The 17,259-nt window shown below is 45.4% G+C and overlaps 1 protein-coding gene and 1 long non-coding RNA gene across 3 annotated transcripts; both read left to right on the forward strand.

Annotated features, from left to right (window-relative positions):
- The first annotated feature begins 399 nt into the window (after positions 1 to 399).
- On the forward strand, positions 400 to 6,282 carry LOC106581176 (uncharacterized). 2 transcript variants are annotated; one of them, XM_014163054.2, is made up of 9 exons: positions 400 to 809; positions 1,904 to 2,191; positions 2,325 to 2,599; positions 2,729 to 2,902; positions 3,005 to 3,226; positions 3,701 to 3,899; positions 4,937 to 5,118; positions 5,248 to 5,391; positions 5,526 to 6,282. In XM_014163054.2, the coding sequence occupies exons 5-8, from the start codon at positions 3,014 to 3,016 to the stop codon at positions 5,374 to 5,376; spliced, it is 723 nt and encodes a 240-aa protein (XP_014018529.1). In that variant the 5' UTR covers positions 400 to 809; positions 1,904 to 2,191; positions 2,325 to 2,599; positions 2,729 to 2,902; positions 3,005 to 3,013; the 3' UTR covers positions 5,377 to 5,391; positions 5,526 to 6,282. The 2 variants fall into 2 exon arrangements, with proteins under 2 accessions (XP_014018529.1, XP_045559747.1); XM_045703791.1 differs by having other exon boundaries at positions 400 to 2,191; positions 2,328 to 2,599.
- Positions 6,283 to 9,020: 2,738 nt separating this feature from the next.
- Positions 9,021 to 11,162, forward strand: LOC106581177 (uncharacterized). Its single transcript, XR_001323033.2, has 5 exons — positions 9,021 to 9,314; positions 9,764 to 9,850; positions 10,057 to 10,225; positions 10,463 to 10,544; positions 10,741 to 11,162. It is a non-coding gene; the product is annotated as an uncharacterized lncRNA (long non-coding RNA).
- Positions 11,163 to 17,259: the final 6,097 nt, after the last annotated feature.

The raw sequence follows: 17,259 nt of genomic DNA on the forward strand, positions 1-17,259 counted from the left end.
TGAGATATCCACCAATCCAAAGAAAAGATAGGCGGGAGCTAGACAGCCCGCCTTGCCACTTTGTGGACAACGACTCCCATTGTTAGGGCAGAGAGACAAGTATCTTGTCAGTATATCCATAATCTTTGCTATGAGTACAGAAACGCATGACAACGCTTCCTCTTCCTGTCTATGAAAAATACAAGTGATAGGACAACATCCTATTCGTGTAATGCTTTTGATGACTGTTTCATCGAAACAAACAGAACATTATGGACACAAATAGATAGAAAAACAAACATGTTATAATAGTAATCACATTTTAGTCAAATTAGTAATTTAAATGTCCTACATCTGGTTATGTTTGACGGTTTCTGCTTTCCGTAGCTTAGAAATACCACTTCTTGTTTTTACAGAAGGCGGTGCTTATTATTTGTTGTCATGGCGGCATTTTAAACAGTTTTAGCTGTGATTCGCTTGCTAACTAGCTGTCGAAGTATATCCCGTACAAATAGTATCCTAGCTACATATTTTCACTTTCTTTACATGATAATATTCGAAGCATAATGTACCATCTGGTTGCATGGCCACATACGTACTGAAATGTTAGGCAATGTTTTGCCAAATGTATCAAAGCTAACGTTAGCTAGCTTTCTAGGCAGGTAGCTAGGTGTACAGGCCACAGCTGATGTAGATATACCGGTAGTTATCTAGGGGATTTAGGAACAGCCATGACTGCAAACCTTCTATAGTCCCCGATGACCTTAGGGCAATCGAAAAGCTGGGTCACATTAGGTCCAAATCGAAGCACTCGGCTTTCTCAGACCCAGGTAAGATAACGTTAGCTAAAGGACATTCATGTAAACCCACATATGGTCAAATGGATTGTGAACTATCTGACCAATAAGACCACAGTTCGTAAGATTGAACCAGGCAGTATGAGACCAGATATGCGCAAACACCGTAACGTTAGCCCCACAAGGCCCTGTCACCTTTCCTGTTTCCTCTCAATACATACATTACTTCACACAACAATGAACTGCGCCACCTGCAGAAATTCTCAGACTCTGCTATAGCAAGTTGTATCATGAAAGGTGACGATGCTCCTAACAGGGAATTAAGAGTCCTGAGAGTTATAGTGGACAATAAACTGAAGGATAATTCCCAGAGTATCTATAAAAAAGCCTAATCCAGACTGTACTTTTTAAGGAAGCTAATATATTTTAATGTATGAGACACAATGCTTCTCATGTTTTACAGCCACAGCCATCACAAATGACTAATTTGTTATGCCTTTTATTTATGTAGTTGTTGCTGTTTCCGAGGTGAATAGACAACATACTTTCTTACCTATCTTTTATGGCTATTAACGTGCGGGAGTTTTATTTAAGCGATAATGCCTGAGGGGGTGTGATATATGGCCAATATACCACAGCTAAGGGTTGTTCTTAGGCACGATGCAACGTGGTATATTGGCCATATGTCACAAACACCCAAGGTGCCTTATTGCTATTATAAAATGGCTACCAACATAATAAGAGTAGTAAAAATAAATATTTTGTCACACCCGTATATCACGGCTGTCAGCCAATCAGCATTCAGGGCTCGATCCACCCAGTTTATAATATGTGTTTTATCATGTGTTTGTCACTGATATGGCTCCTGTCTTTGTAATTTTATTGATTGATGATGCTGAGTTGGGATTAATAAAGTACTACTGTACTCTCTACTCTCTCTCCATCTTATACTAGTAATGATACTAGCATGCCATCATGATGGATATTGAAATATAACATTATCACGTTGTGAATGCCAGTTGATGTGGCCAGATGATAAGTTGGACAGCCGGATGTAACGTCAACTTAGCTAGCTAGCTAAATAGTGGCACTGGAATGATTCCAGTGCCACTATTGTTTTCTTTCAGTTACTCTTCAGTGCAACCATGCCTGCCAACGCCTATAACCGTGCTACCCAAGTTGGCCCAGCTGGACCCATTGTGATTGAGAAGCTGATGCCCCGGGTAGAGAAGCGGGATGACCTGGATAGCACCTGCAGCTCTCTGTGTTTCTCTGCTCTGTCTGAGGAGCGTCTGCTGGCTGCAGTCAGGCTGGCCAAGAGAGATCTGAGGAAGAGATGACAGGAGTCATTGAAGAGCTCCCCCATCAGACCACAGCCAGAGGAGACCACTCCCATCAAGAACAATGTGGAGCAGGTAAACAAGGCTCATCAATATACTCCCCTTTCACTTGTAGAATTTATAGAAATGTTACTCTGCTCCAAGAACGATTAATCGATCATCAACCTTTATAATCGATTATCAACCATGCTAATTTTTCAATTTCAAGCAGAAGAGGGTTTTTCCTAAGGGGAGGTCAAAGACAGCCGGCCCCAAAGAAGAAGTGACTCGGTCTGGAGCCAAGGTGCTTGTATGCACCCCCCAGAAGTACATCTCTGTACCCCCTGGGCCTGATCATGGCCTGTCCCCCCCAACCAGAGACCCTGGCCCAAGGCAGACAGCCAGCCAGGCAGGAGCCCGAGACAGCACTCAGCCAGGAGGTCCGCAGGCTGCAGAGAGAGCTGGCCAACTACATCCAGAGATTAGATCAGCTCACAAACAGAGGTAACACCACATAAATAAAGTTACCCAGTCAAATCGCCATGGTCAGAGGTTCTAGGCCTGTTGTAGTGATTATATTTCTATGGGTAACACAGCTGGAGTGGCACCTTGTTGGCATACTGTGCATTCCAGGGCGAATGGTTGCAGAGCCCTTGGAGCCTGATGAGCAGCGCAGGGTGGAGGTCCGCAGACAGGAACAGGCAGCCCGCTCTGCACGCATCATCTATGTGCTGCAACAACAGGCGAAAGAGATCCAAGAGGATTTAGACAAAGTGCGCTCACAGAAGATTGAGCACACAAACAAAAGTAAGTCTCACTTAATAACCAAAGCTGTTGTACTCTGATGAGGTTCATGATGAGGACAATGACAAAGACTAACACCCATCTCCCTCGCTCTCCTTTTCTCAGTCCAGAGCGATGGACAGGTTGGCTGCTGCCCACAGAGGGGCGGTCAGGGCCATGCAGAGGTTCACTAATCACCTGTCTGACACGTCTGAGGGCAGGATGCCCTCCCATTATAAAGAGCTGGGCCAGCTGATCTGCCAGCTTTCTCTGTGCTCGGCCAAGGTGGAGGTGGGCCAGGGATCAGCCATCCCAGAGACTGCCCTGGACATCCTGCAGAAACTAGGGGTCAGTCATAGGCTCAGTCCCAAATGGCTCCTTATTGTCTTTATAGTGCAGTACTTTTGACCAGGGGCAAGGGCCAAAGGTCTCTGGTCAAAAGTAATGCACTATATAGGAAGTACAAAGCCATTTGTGATGCATCCATATATTTAATCCACCTACAGGTCACTCACACCTTATTACACAGAACATTTCCCAAATGAACTACTGTACATCTATTGGTCATTTTTCATAAGTAGCTTCCTTATACATTTATATTAGCTTCCTTACACATCTATATTAGGTTATACAAGCAATACTCCATTAACAAACCTAAGCTATTCAATATAAAGAAAGTGGAAATAAATGTGCTGGAGAGCCACAAAACCATAGGTAGAGCTGAAGTATTATACAGTACATTTCATTTAGATTTTATTTGGCTTCTTTAATTTGAATGTATACAGAATATATTTGTTTTTCGTGTCTCTCTGTGTCTCTCAGACCCTGGATACTGCTCTCAGCAAGCAGGAGAGTCCAGTACATAGGAGGCACGCCCGAGCGCGCAGTTCCTCCCCTGCATGCTACCGCAGGTCTCCACATCGCAGCATGTCTCCTCCCCGTTCTCGTGCACCCAGGGGCCCTGCCACCAGGGGTCTCAGAGGACCTTTTAGAGCAGCAGGCCCCAAGAAGTCCTTCCCTGGTGAGCAACGAGCAGGTGTTCTCATTCTAATTCTGGCTGAGTGACTCAGCATTCAGAGACACTCATTATCCCAGTCAGCTGTGCTGCTGAAGCTATTTTATTAGCATTTTAATAAGGATAGCCTAATTATCTAGTCTTTTTTTTTTATTGGCTCATTATTCCATATCCTCATAATATCAATAACTCATATAAATTAATTTCATACATCATTAAACCGGGAACAACCAACACAGCAAATGTGTCAGACAAATCAGCATCCCCCATCCTACGGTTGAGACCACAGTCACACAGACACAGCAGTTGATAAAATATCTGATCCAAAAATAGAACATTTATTGTGTGGGTGGAACGATTCCTGAAACTGTATTTTTAATTTGAGCGTCTCGTGTCTTTGTTGTTTACCCTGTACTTTCATTGTGAACGAGGTAGCAGATTCTTACGGTTCCCATGGCTCAGGAAATTACCTGAAGGCTTAAGTGCTATCTGTGTTTGGGCCTCCCACTGAGCTTGAATCACGGCACCAGGGTGGAGATTAATGAGTGGCTGGCTGACTGACACAAAGAGGGGAGAGCGGGGCCGGGGTCCGGTTCTCTGGCCATGGGTCTCCTGCAGGCAGCTCATTGTGTGGGTTGTTAGCTCCTACTATGTACAGTCTCCCTGTGGGAGATATGATGCAGCCACAACACACCACGAGAGGGTTTGAACTGGATAGTACACACAGGTCTCCTTGGCAACTAATAACAGTTCTCACTGTCAATGAACAAACCCCCTACTGTACCTTCTCCACACTGCCAAACAAGCAGCAGGCAGGTGTCTGTTTGTGTGCTAGTTGGCCAGATAATTGTGTAGTCTGTCAAAGGAGCATGCAGGTGTTAAGGGCCGTACAGGCTTTACTAATGTTTGATTAGTCATGCCAAGCACTGTAACACTTATCTGTAAGGGCCTATAGAAATGATTGAGCACATAGCCTAGCTATTCAAGTGTTTCAAAACAACATTTCAATAAAAATTGATGATGAGCCAATGTTGTGATGTTAGCAAATAGGAGAGCGCTCCCTCAGCATCAGCAGCCCCCCAGAGCCACAGAGCCTCCTCCACAGCTGGATCGCAGTCAGGTGCTCAGGGCTGGCCTGGAGAGCCTGGTCCATCTTAGAGAACTTGGGGAAGGTGGGGGACAGGTCCCCAACAGTCAAGGAGCACTGCACCCCGACAGGACAAAGGTCAGTGAGTTTAATTAGTACATTTTTGACGCAATTAAATGTATTTTAATATGTCTATTAATAACTGTCTAGCCTGAACTAATTTAAGAGACACTACAATTGTGTCTCTTAAACATTATCTTTGTCCAGAAGCAGGGAGCCCACGTGAGGGATACAGGTTTCCAGCAGCCCACAGTGGCTTCCAGGCTGAGAGTGTCAGCACCCACAGAAGGAGGCCTCTGTGCCCTGGATACCCACGTCACCTCACTCTCCTTCTAAACAATAACAACAGTGGTGAGATCAGAGGAGAGCACTCTCTCTTGTCCTCAGTCTCTCTTTTGTAACTTACTCTTGCTGCATACTCTCCCTCTCTTACAGTCTCTCTTTTGATTGTAATTTTTTCTAATCCACTTGTTTTATGTGTCCAGCTCCCCTCAGAAGAGACCAGATCCTCGATGTCTCTTCTCCCCTCTGAAGCCCTCCTCAGGCCCTTCAGAGCAGCAGCTGAGTGGTGTGGTGACAGCAGCGCAGGACTATTGTCTGACCTGTGATAGACAGAGACATGCCCACAACGAAGCCCTCAGGTCACTGATAATAACAATAATGCATTTTATTTGCAGAAATCTTTTCATTTAACGCATAAAACATAAACCATTGGACATGGCAAACAACGTTGTGCCTTATTAGCATCACAGTACCTTACTAGTCTCATTTATGAGGTTTTAGTTGATGTATAATACACTACATCACCAAAAGTATGTGTACACCTCTTTGTCGAACATCTCATTCCAAAATAATGGGCATTAATATGGAGTTGGTCCCCCCTTTGCTCTTTGCTGCTATAACAGCCTCTACTCTTCTGGGAAGGCTTTCCACTAGATGTTGAATCATTGCTGCGGGGACTTGCTTCCATTCAGTCACAAGAGCATTAGTGAGGTTGGGCACTGATGTTGGGCGGTTAGCCCTGGCTTGTAGTTGGCGTTCCAATTCATCCCATTGGTGTTCAATGGGGTTGATGTCAGGGCTCTGTGCAGACCAGTCAAGTTCTTCCACACCGTTTTCAACAAACCTTTTCTGTATGGCCCTCGCTTTGTGCTCGGGGGCACTGTCATGCTGGAACAGGAAAGGGCCTTCCCCAAACTGTTGCCACAAAGTTGGAAGCACAGAATTGTCTACAATGTCATTGTATGCCGTAGCATTAAGATTTACCTTCATTGGAACTAAGGGGCCTAGCCTGAACCAAGAAAAACAGCTCCAGACCATTATTTCTCCTGCACCAAACTTTACAGTTGGCACTATGCATTTGGGCAGGTAGCGTTCTCCTGGTAGCCACCAAACCCAAATTCGTCCATCGGACTGCCAGATAGAACTAAGTAATGCAGTTTGGAACTCAGTAGTGAGTGCTGCAACCGAGGACAGGCGAGTTTTACGCGCACTCGGTGGTCCGGTTCTGTGAGCTTGTGCGGCCTACCATTTCGCGGCTGAGCCGTTGTTTCTCCTAGACGTTTCCACTTCACAATAACAGCACTTACAGTTGACCGGAGCAGCTCTAGAAGGGCAGAAATTTTACGAACCGGCTTGTTGGAAAGGTGGCATCCTATGAAGGGTCCACGTTGAATGTCACTGAGCTCCTCAGTAAGGCCATTCTACTGCCGATGTTTGTCTATGGAGATCGCATGGCTGTGTGCGCAATTTTATACACCCGTCAGCAACGGGTGTGGCTGAATCCACTAATTGGAAGGGGTGTTTTGCATAAATAGTGTGTATGTGTTATAGCTGTGTGGACTGGCAGAATGAATGAACCAATGGAAACTGCCCAGGGAACAGTTAAATTAATGAGTTTGCTCATTTTGAGTAATTAAGTCATTTCAAATACTGATCTCAGACCCCACTTAATGAAAGCTGCAAGCAATACTCTGATTCCAATTCAAAGTTAACCTCTCCAATAAATTAAATCTAGGCGCTTGCTTGTTAGATTGGGGACATTATTCTTTTTTTAAAGCACCGTGATGGATAGTAGTGCCTGCCTGCCCTAAATTCAAGTGCACAGCAACCCTCTACACTAATCAAAACTTAATTGGTGCAATTGAGGTCTATAATTAATCAAATGCCTGCAGCCTGATTTTGGTGGCTGACATTAGGACTGGATTTTTATTTATTTAACTAGGCAAGTCAGTTAAGAACAAATTCTTATTTTACAATGACGGCCTACCCCGGCCATCCACATATGTGGATCTCTAATTGAAACAGTTCTGTCTTGTGTTGTCTTTATGTGAATGCACAGGCAAGCCTGGCTTGACAGAATGACCATGCAGTGACTGAGGGACCTAATTCAGCTGAGTAAAGATGAAGAAGAACGCATCCAGAGACTCCAGTACACTAGTGTAGTACTACGTCCTGTACACACTCCCTATCATAGCCTGGGAACAAATATACTGTTAGTCTACCCTGTCAAGCTAAAAGTGGAAGGTCAAAATGTTCAGTAGTTGTGTCAAGGTACTAATTCCTCAGTGTGAAATTATGACAACTGAACACATCCTGAAGCCCTTCAGGTTTGTGACAAGTATGAGTCTGGAAATCAATGGACAAACAATATGACCAAGCCAGAGGGGATTCAAGTGCAGCAATTAAATTCAAATGAAATGCCGCCGGTAGGGATGGCTGCCGTTTTACGGGCTCCTAACCAACTGTGCTATTTTGTTCGTTTTTTTTGCGTTGTTTGTATTTTCTACATAATGTTGCTGCTAATGTCTCTGATGACCGAAAAGATTACTCACCTCAAACTGGACAAAGATTTTTCTTTAACGTGTCTGACGCGAAGGATATACTGGGGCTTCCGTGTGGCGCAGCGGTCTAAGGCACTGCATCTCAGTGCTAGAGGCATCACTACAGACACCCTGGTTCAAATCCAGGCTGTATCACAACCGGCCGTGATTGGGAGTCCCATAGGGCGGCGTACAATTGGCCCAGCATCGTCCGTGTTTGGCCAGTGTAGGCCGTCATTGTAAATCAGAATTTGTTCTTAACTGACTTGCCTAGTTAAATAAAGGTTAAGTACATAAAAATGGGCCCAAATCCCCGTCATTTGCGTGAAGAAAAGACAGAGAAAAAGGGGGCGGAGGTCCGGCTGCCTTCTGAGAATTCATAGGCTACTGAGTAAACTACAGCAAAAGGAGGGCCGAACAGGCCCCCATTAACATCGATGGGGCTGTAGTGGAGCGGGTCGAGAGTTTCAAGTTCCTTGGTCTCCACATCACCAACGAATTATCATGGTCCAAACACACCAAGACAGTCGTGAAGAGGGCACGACAACACCTTTTCCCCCTCAGGAAACTGAAAAGATTTGGCATGGGTCCCCAGATCCTCAAAATGTTCTACAGCTGCACCATCGAGAGCATCCTGACCAGTTGCATCACGCACCACTGCTAGGTATGGCAACTGCTCGGCATCTGACCATAAGGCGCTACAGAGGGTTGTGCGTATGGCCCAGTACATCACTGGGGCCAAGCTTCCTGCCATCCAGGACCTATATACTAGGCGGTGTCAGAGGAAAGCCCCAAAAATTGTCAGAGTCCAGTCACCCAAGTCATAGACTGTTCTTTCTGCTACCGCACCTCAAGCGGTACCGGAGCGCCAAGTCTAGGACCAAAAGGCTCCTTAACAGCTTCTACCCCCAAGCCATAAAACTGCTGAACAATTAATCAAATGGCCACCTGGACTATTTACATTAACCCCCCCCACACATTTTTTTTTTACACTGCTGGTACTCGCTGTTTATTTTCTATGCATAGTCACTGTACCCCTACCTACATGTTCAAATTACCTCGACTAACCCGTACCCCCACACATTGACTTGGTACCGGTACCCCTGTATATAGCCTCGTTATTTTATTGTGTTATTTTTTTATAATTTTTAACTTTCGTTTATTTGGTAAAGATTTTCTTAACTCTTTCTTGAACTACATTGTTGGTTGAAGGCTTGTAAGTAAGCATTTCACGGTAAGGTCAACTCCTGTTGTATTCGGCGCATGTGACGAATAAAGTTTGATTTGATTTGACTAACTTAGTGAAGACAGGATTCAAAGACACTATGTTGTCACACCAGGCTTACGCATGTGTGTGTGTCAGGTCTGAGGTGGGCTCTCCAACCCAGTGGGCTGAGAGAGTTGAGCAGGGAGGCCCGAGGGAGACTTCAGCCTCTGTTGGACCAGGCCCTGGTAAGAGACATTTAAACTCTCCCTAAAAAAAATAAAGGGTTGTATGGACACAAAAAATAGACAATCTTTTTTAGTTTTTTCTTGCTTTTCAGCAGGCAGGGGAATAAATAACTGAGTGTAACATTGCTGTCACTCAATACCCACATTGTTGTTAGAGAAGAAAAGCCTGGACCAAGGAAAGCTTTCCTCTCACTCAGGAATTCCACTGCCCTCAGAGGAGTGGGAAAATCAATACATCTCATTTGTAATTGAAAAATCCATACAGCTATTTACCACCAGATTTGTGCCACAACAGTGAAATTAATAGGGAATTTACAGCTAGGCCTAGGGTGTACTGCTGCAGCCTTGTGTATGTGCTGAGTGAAAAGACTGAGTAGGAAAGGTTGGTGTTAGGTAGGAGAAGGTCAGTAGTCGTGTGGTACTGAGCTTGCCCTGCCTGTGTACCCCAGCAGATGGGAGCTGCTGCCTCTCAGACCCGGGACAGAAAGGCCACATCGTCACTGAGGCATTGACTGTCTGAGCAGGCGACAGACAGAGTGAGTAGCCCTGTCATATTGTAATGATACTGACTTATATTACCAATATTTATGTTTTTCTCAGTATTTAAGTCCCAAATGCCCATAAGGCTTTGGTCAAAAGTAGTGCACTATATAGGGAATAGGGTGCCATTTTGGGAAACAGCCATGAAGTGATTCCATAAAACGCATGTGATGAGCTCTGTGCGATCTACCTCCCTCTCCAGGCTGCAGAGTGTGCTGAGGTGCTGAGTGAGGACCTGCTAGAGGAGCTGCTGGCCGATGCAGTGCGGGCCACCTGGGTGGCGGAGACAGACAGACAGACGGACGGAGGGTTTGGCCCAGCGCCAGCTCCAGGCCCCCACCCTGGAGAGCATGCTGCTGTGCATGGAGGAGGTGAGCCCTGAGCATGGGCTTAAGGAAAGACCACCACACAAAGGTCACAGGAAGTTGAAAGGGCACCGCTAGTTAGTTTGTCATGCAAGGTCTGTGTGATGTTTGACAGCCTTAGTCAAGCTGTGCAATGGAGATGCATTGAATACACTGTCCAGTCCTGTCTGGATTTGTAATATTGTTTGGCTGAAAAATGTATTTAAATAATATACTTATTTTATCATCTATGTGTCTGAGCAGAAAGACCAGGAAGCTGTGAGGAGGCGCTTTGCTACCATCACATACTCAGACCCTCACTACTGGGACAAAGGGGACACAACTGGTGAGTAAACAGACCAAGTAACTCCTCCACACACCCTCCACACAGTTTTGCATGAGGGTTTGAATTGTTGTTCCTCTGGTGCACTGCAGGTGGAGGTATAGTGTTCGTGCTGTTTTAGCCAGTTGAGAGCAAGGCTATCCCTCTTCCTAACTCTCCTTTTCCACCCCTCTTTCTCCGTTCCCCATCTATTTCTCAGGGCCCCAGAGGCCTGCTCCAGGCCAGTCTCTCCTCAGCCCGTTAGGATCACCAGGCCAACACTGAGACACACCACCATGGCTGACATTGTCCTGGAGAGCCCTGTGGAGACCGGGTGTTTTTTCATCTGGTGTTGCCAAAGCACTCTTTTCTGTGAATAGTCCTATGCATAGAATTCAATAGAACATTGTGTATTGTTACAGTATCTGTATGTTAATATGTTTGTTTTGTAGTAATCACCATGCAATACTGCAGCCACCATCTTAGAGAAAGCTTCAAGCACTGTCTGAGTTTAATGGGTTGATGTATGGACAGATGGTTTGAGAAGCAGATAGATATTAATAAGGAATATATTACATTATATACTCGGTGGTTCGAGCCCTGAATGCTGATTTGTCTGACAGCCGTGGTATATCCACGGGTATGACAAATAATTTATTTTTACGGCTCTAATTACATTGGTAACCAGTTGATAATAGCATTAAGGCACCTCAGGGGTTTATGGTATATGGCCAAAATACCACAGCTACGGGCTGTATCCAGGCACTCTGCGTTGCGTCATGCTTAAGAACAGCCCTTTTTTATTTTATTTATTTTATTTCACCTTTATTTAACCAGGTAGGCAAGTTGAGACCTGGCCAAGATAAAGCAAGCAGTTTGACACATACAACAACACAGAGCTACACATGGAGTAAAACAAACATACAGTCAATAATATGGTAGAAAAATAAGTCTATATACAAAGTGAGCAAAGGAGGTGAGATAAGGGAGGTAAAGGAAAAAGGCCATGGTGGCGAAATAAATACAATATAGCAAGTAAAACACTGGAATGGTAGATTTGCAGTGGAAGAAAATCCAAAGTAGAAATAGAAATAATGGGGTGCAAAGGAGCAAAATAAATAAATAAATACAGTAGGGGAAGAGGTAGTTGTTTGGGCTAAATTATAGATGGGCTATGTACAGGTGCAGTAATCTGTGAGCTGCTCTGACAGCTGGTGCTTAAAGCTAGTGAGGGAGATAAGTGTTTCCAGTTTTAGAGATTTTTGTAGTTCGTTCCAGTCATTGGCAGCAGAGAACTGGAAGTAGAGGCGGCCTAGGAGGAATTGGCTTTGGGGGTGCCCAGAGAAATATACCTGCTGGAGCGCGTGCTACAGGTGGGTGCTGCTATGGTGACCAGCGAGCTGAGATAAGGTGGAACTTTACCTAGCAGGGTCTTGTAGATGACCTGGAGCCAGTGGGATTGGCGACGAGTATGAAGCGAGGGCCAGCCAACGAGAGCGTACAGGTCGCAGTGGTGGGTAGTATATGGGGCTTTGGTGACAAAACGGATGGCACTGTGATAGACTGCATCCAATTTATTGAGTAGGGTATTGGAGGCTATTTTGTAAATGACATCGCCGAAGTCGAGGATCGGTAGGATGGTCAGTTTTACGAGGGTATGTTTGCCAGCATGAGCGAAAGATGCTTTGTTGCGAAATAGGAAGCCAATTCTAGATTTAACTTTGGATTGGAGATGTTTGATGTGAGTCTGGAAGGAGAGTTTACAGTCTAACCAGACACCTAGGTATTTGTAGTTGTCCACATATTCTAAGTCAGAACCGTCCAGAGCAGTGATGCTAGATGGGCGTGCAGGTGCAGGCAGCGATCGGTTGAAGAGCATGCATTTAGTTTTACTTGTATTTAAGAGCAGTTGGAGGCCACGGAAGGAGAGTTGTATGGCATTGAAGCTCGTCTGGAGGTTAGTTAACACAGTGTCCAAAGAAGGGCCAGAAGTATACAGAATGGTGTCGTCTGTGTAGAGGTGGATCAGAGACTCACCAGCAGCAAGAGCGACATGTATACAGAGAAAAGAGTCAGCCCAAGAATTGAACCCTGTGGCACCCCAATAGAGACTACCAGAGGCCCGGACAACAGGTCCTCCGATTTGACACACTGAACTCTATCAGAGAAGTAGTTGGTGAACCAGGCGAGGCAATCATTTGAGAAACCAAGGCTATTGAGTCTGCCGATGAGGATGTGGTGATTGACAGAGTCGAAAGCCTTGGCCAGGTCAATGAATACGGCAGCACAGTATTGTTTCTTATCCATGGCTGTTATGATATCGTTTAGGACCTTGAGCGTGGCTGAGGTGCACCCATGGCCAGCTCTGAAACCAGATTGCATAGCGGAGAAGGTGCGGTGGGATTCGAAATGGTCGGTAATCTGTTTGTTGACTTGGCTTTCGAAGACTTTAGAGAGGCAGGGTAGGATAGATATTGTTCTGTAGCAGTTTGGGTCAAGAGTGTGTCCCCCTTTGAAGAGGGGGATGACCGCAGCTGCTTTCCAATCTTTGGGAATCTCAGACGACACGAAAGAGATGTTGAACAGGCTCGTAATAGGGGTTGCAACAATTTTGGCAGATCATTTTAGAAAGAAAGGGTTCAGATTGTCTAGCCCGGCTGATTTGTAGGGGTCCAGATTTTGCAGCTCTTTCCGAACATCAACTGACTGGATTTGGGAGAAGGAGAAATGAGGAAGGCTTGGGCGAGTTGCTGTGGGGGTGCAGTGATGTTGACCGGGGTAGGGGTAGCCAGGTGGAAAGCATGGCCAGCCATAGAAAAATGCTTATTGAAATTCTCAATTATAGTAGATTTATCGGTGGTGACAGAGTTTCCTATCCTCAGTGCAGTGGGCAGCTGGGAGGAGGTGCTGTTATTTTCCAAGGACTTTACAGTGTCCCAGAACATTTTTGAGTTTGTGTTGCAGGAAGCAAATTTCTGCTTGATAAAGCTAGCCTTGGCTTTTCTAACTGCCTGTGTATATTGGTTTCTAACTTCCCTGAAAAGTTGCATATCACGGGGGCTGTGGTATATTGGCCATTCACCACAACCCCTCATGCCTTATTGCTTAATTATACATTTATAATTTGTTGATGTTGCAGATTGTAGTCAATGGTTATGAGATGCTATACTGGGTGATGGGACTTCTGCTGTCTCCACTAAATGGGAATGAATTACAGAGGGTAATGGTGTATGACATCACTTAACCTGCTCCCACATTATCAGGCAGGAACTCATAAAGGACAATATAACGAGACAAAACTGATGCAGAGCATTGATCCCCTAAATTTAAGATGGTGAGAAAGTGCCCAACAAAACCACTGTCCCAAAAACTGTCAATTACTTTATTTTGCAGTTGACGTCCACTCCAGACGATCAACAAAACGGATGGAGGTGGAACGTTGTTTATGCCTTTCCCAGAATGCACTGCTTTGTTGTGCCTCAATTCTGACTGTTCTTCTCCACCCCTAATCTCTCCTGGCTGCGATGAGACCAAACCAAACCCCCTTCAAACCCCAAACCCCCCACCCCGCCCACCCACCCTCTGGCAAGACATAAAGGGAGTGCATCAGTGTGCCTCTGCCTCCCTCCCCTGCCCAGAGCTTTAGCTGTAGCTGCCATTGCTTAAATTACTTAGGAATGAAGGAAGAAGAAGGAGGGGAGAGTGTGAGAGATGGGAGCCAACAGCTGACAGGGGAAGTAAGTTGTTGAGAGTGGAGCAGAGCAGCCATGCCATTATGATGCAGTGGAACATATATATTCAAGCAGCAGCCCTATTAGCATATTAAAGACAAGTCAGTAGTTCACTGTTCCTGGCCAGGGCAGACATTCTGGAGGGGCTCAGACCAACGCTTCTGTGACTCGTCTCTCACTCAGTCCAGTTTCTGTCTCTAAAGACCAGCATAAACTACAACCACCACTAACTCTTTGCTGTCTGTTTTGTGGGTTGGGAGGAAGATGTGGTCAACCCAAATTCCATTCATAGTGCAGGTTATGACTTTGCCTAGTTATTTCGTATGGTTTATGGGTAAAACAACACTAGCAGAATTAACTGACCTTGGCTTTCTTGATCCTGTATTGGTAGTGATTGGCCAGATAGCTTTACTTCTACCCCTGTGTTGTAGATACTAGCTACCTGTATCCTCCTGCCTCTATGAAGATAGCATTAGACTCACCCAGGAAAGTCTGCCTCTGTGTCTTCCTCCCTCTCACGGCCCAGTGAATTACACAGTCCAATGGGACTTCTCACCCCTGCCTGAGTGGCAGGTTATTTCATTGGTGTGTTAGACAAGGAAAATGGCCTGAGCCTCTGACAGGATTCCGATAAAAAGACTAGCAGAGTGCGTCATGAAAATTCTCTCCCTTGCTTTGCCTCCAGTAGCTGTATAAATGAGATAATGTGGAACTGCCTGACCGAATATGAAGCCAGGTATTTTTTTTGTATCGACGAGTGTACTTGTGTGAAAGCACAACACAATGATTGTGTGTTGTGTCTCTGAGAATGCCGGGCAAGTTTTCATCGCATTTTATCTCATTTGCAAAGCAATAGGGATTGATTCTAAATTCCACATGGATATTGTCTCATCCCCTACAAACACACAGAGGATGTTCAGGAGTTCTTCCCTCCAGTCTTTCTATTATCCTTGATTACGTGGAGAAAATTAGTCAGCCAAACACTCAGGGCTGAAAATGATAGATTTATATGTGCCAACACACAGGGAGTATTTTCTTCCTCCTTCCTTCCCAGTATGTTTCCCTGTAGGCCTGTGTTCTGAGCGCTAGCTTCAAAGGGTTGACAAAGATACAGGTGCCAATAGAGATTGATTCCATACAAAACCAGGACAAAAAAAGACTATGATTTGGGGAATTTTCACTAAATGTAATCCATAGAATGGTCCTTTGGAGGAAAGATTGTTTACATATATTTGAAATTTTTTGTCCTGGTTTTGTATGGAATCAATCTCTATTGGCCCCAGGCCTTCTTTAATTGAGAAATAATTAATTTTGGCCTTACCTTTAAGACTCCATAATGCAGCGGTCACCAACCCAGGCCTTCTTTAAGACTCCATAATGCAGCGGTCACCAACCCAGGCCTTCTTTAAGACTCCATAATGCAGTGGTCACCAACCCAGGCCTTCTTTAAGACTCCATAATGCAGTGGTCACCAACCCAGGCCTTCTTTAAGACTCCATAATGCAGTGGTCACCAACCCAGGCCTTCTTTAAGACTCCATAATGCAGTGGTCACCAACCCAGGCCTTCTTTAAGACTCCATAATGCAGTGGTCACCAACCCAGGCCTTCTTTAAGACTCCATAATGCGGTGGTCACCAACCCAGGCCTTCTTTAAGACTCCATAATGCAGTGGTCACCAACCCAGACCTCCTTTAAGACTCCATAATGCAGTGGTCACCAACCCAGACCTCCTTTAAGACTCCATAATGCGGTGGTCACCAACCCAGGCCTTCTTTAAGACTCCATAATGCAGTGGTCACCAACCCAGACCTCCTTTAAGACTCCATAATGCAGTGGTCACCAACCCAGACCTCCTTTAAGACTCCATAATGCAGCGGTCACCAACCCAGGCCTTCTTTAAGACTCCATAATGCAGTGGTCACCAACCCAGACCTCCTTTAAGACTCCATAATGCAGTGGTCACCAACCCAGACCTCCTTTAAGACTCCATAATGCGGTGGTCACCAACCCAGGCCTTCTTTAAGACTCCATAATGCAGTGGTCACCAACCCAGACCTCCTTTAAGACTCCATAATGCAGTGGTCACCAACCCAGACCTCCTTTAAGACTCCATAATGCAGCGGTCACCAACCCAGGCCTTCTTTAAGACTCCATAATGCAGTGGTCACCAACCCAGGCCTTCTTTAAATCAAATCAAATTTATTTATATAGCCCTTCGTACATCAGCTGATATCTCAAAGTGCTGTACAGAAACCCAGCCTAAAACCCCAAACAGCAAGCAATGCATGTGAAAGAAGCACGGTGGCTAGGAAAAACTCCCTAGGAAAAACTCCCTAGAAAGGCCAAAAACCTAGGAAGAAACCTAGAGAGGAACCAGGCTATGAGGGGTGGCCAGTCCTCTTCTGGCTGTGCCGGGTGGATATTATAACAGAACATGGTCAAGATGTTAAAATGTTCATAAATGACCAGCATGGTCAAATAATAATAATCATAGTAGTTGTCGAGGGTGCAACAAGCACGTCCGGTGAACAGGTCAGGGTTCCATAGCCGCAGGCAGAACAGTTGAAACTGGAGCAGCAGCACGGCCAGGTGGACTGGGGACAGCAAGGAGTCATCATGCCAGGTAGTCCTGAGGCATGGTCCTAGGGCTCAGGTCCTCCGAGAGAAAGAAAGAAAGAAAGAGAGAATTAGAGAGAGCATATTTAAATTCACACAGGACACCGGATAAGACAAGAGAAATACTCCAGATGTAACAGACTGACCCTAGCCCCCCGACACATAAACTACTGCAGCATAAATAATGGAAGCTGAGACATCCCAGTTGTCTTGAAAGCACCATGACCATGAAATGCAGTGGTCACCATAATGCAGTGGTCACCAACCCAGGCCTTCTTTAAGACTCCATAATGCAGCGGTCACCAACCCAGGCCTCCTTTAAGACTCCATAATGCAGTGGTCACCTACCCAGGCCTCATTTAAGACTCCATAATGCAGCGGTCACCTACCC

The sequence above is a fragment of the Salmo salar genome, chromosome ssa20 (assembly GCF_905237065.1).
Source record: "Salmo salar chromosome ssa20, Ssal_v3.1, whole genome shotgun sequence".
In the NCBI taxonomy this organism is placed as follows: domain Eukaryota; kingdom Metazoa; phylum Chordata; class Actinopteri; order Salmoniformes; family Salmonidae; genus Salmo; species Salmo salar.

What these genes read in the sequence shown, in the direction of transcription:
- LOC106581176 (XM_045703791.1), top strand. Translation starts at nt 3,014, where the DNA reads ATGGACAGGTTGGCTGCTGCCCACAGAGGGGCGGTCAGGGCCATGCAG. An exon ending in ACATCCTGCAGAAACTAGGG is followed by an intron (nt 3,227 to 3,700) that starts GTCAGTCATAGG and finishes TGTGTCTCTCAG; the next exon opens with ACCCTGGATACTGCTCTCAG. An exon ending in TGCACCCCGACAGGACAAAG is followed by an intron (nt 5,119 to 5,247) that starts GTCAGTGAGTTT and finishes ATCTTTGTCCAG; the next exon opens with AAGCAGGGAGCCCACGTGAG.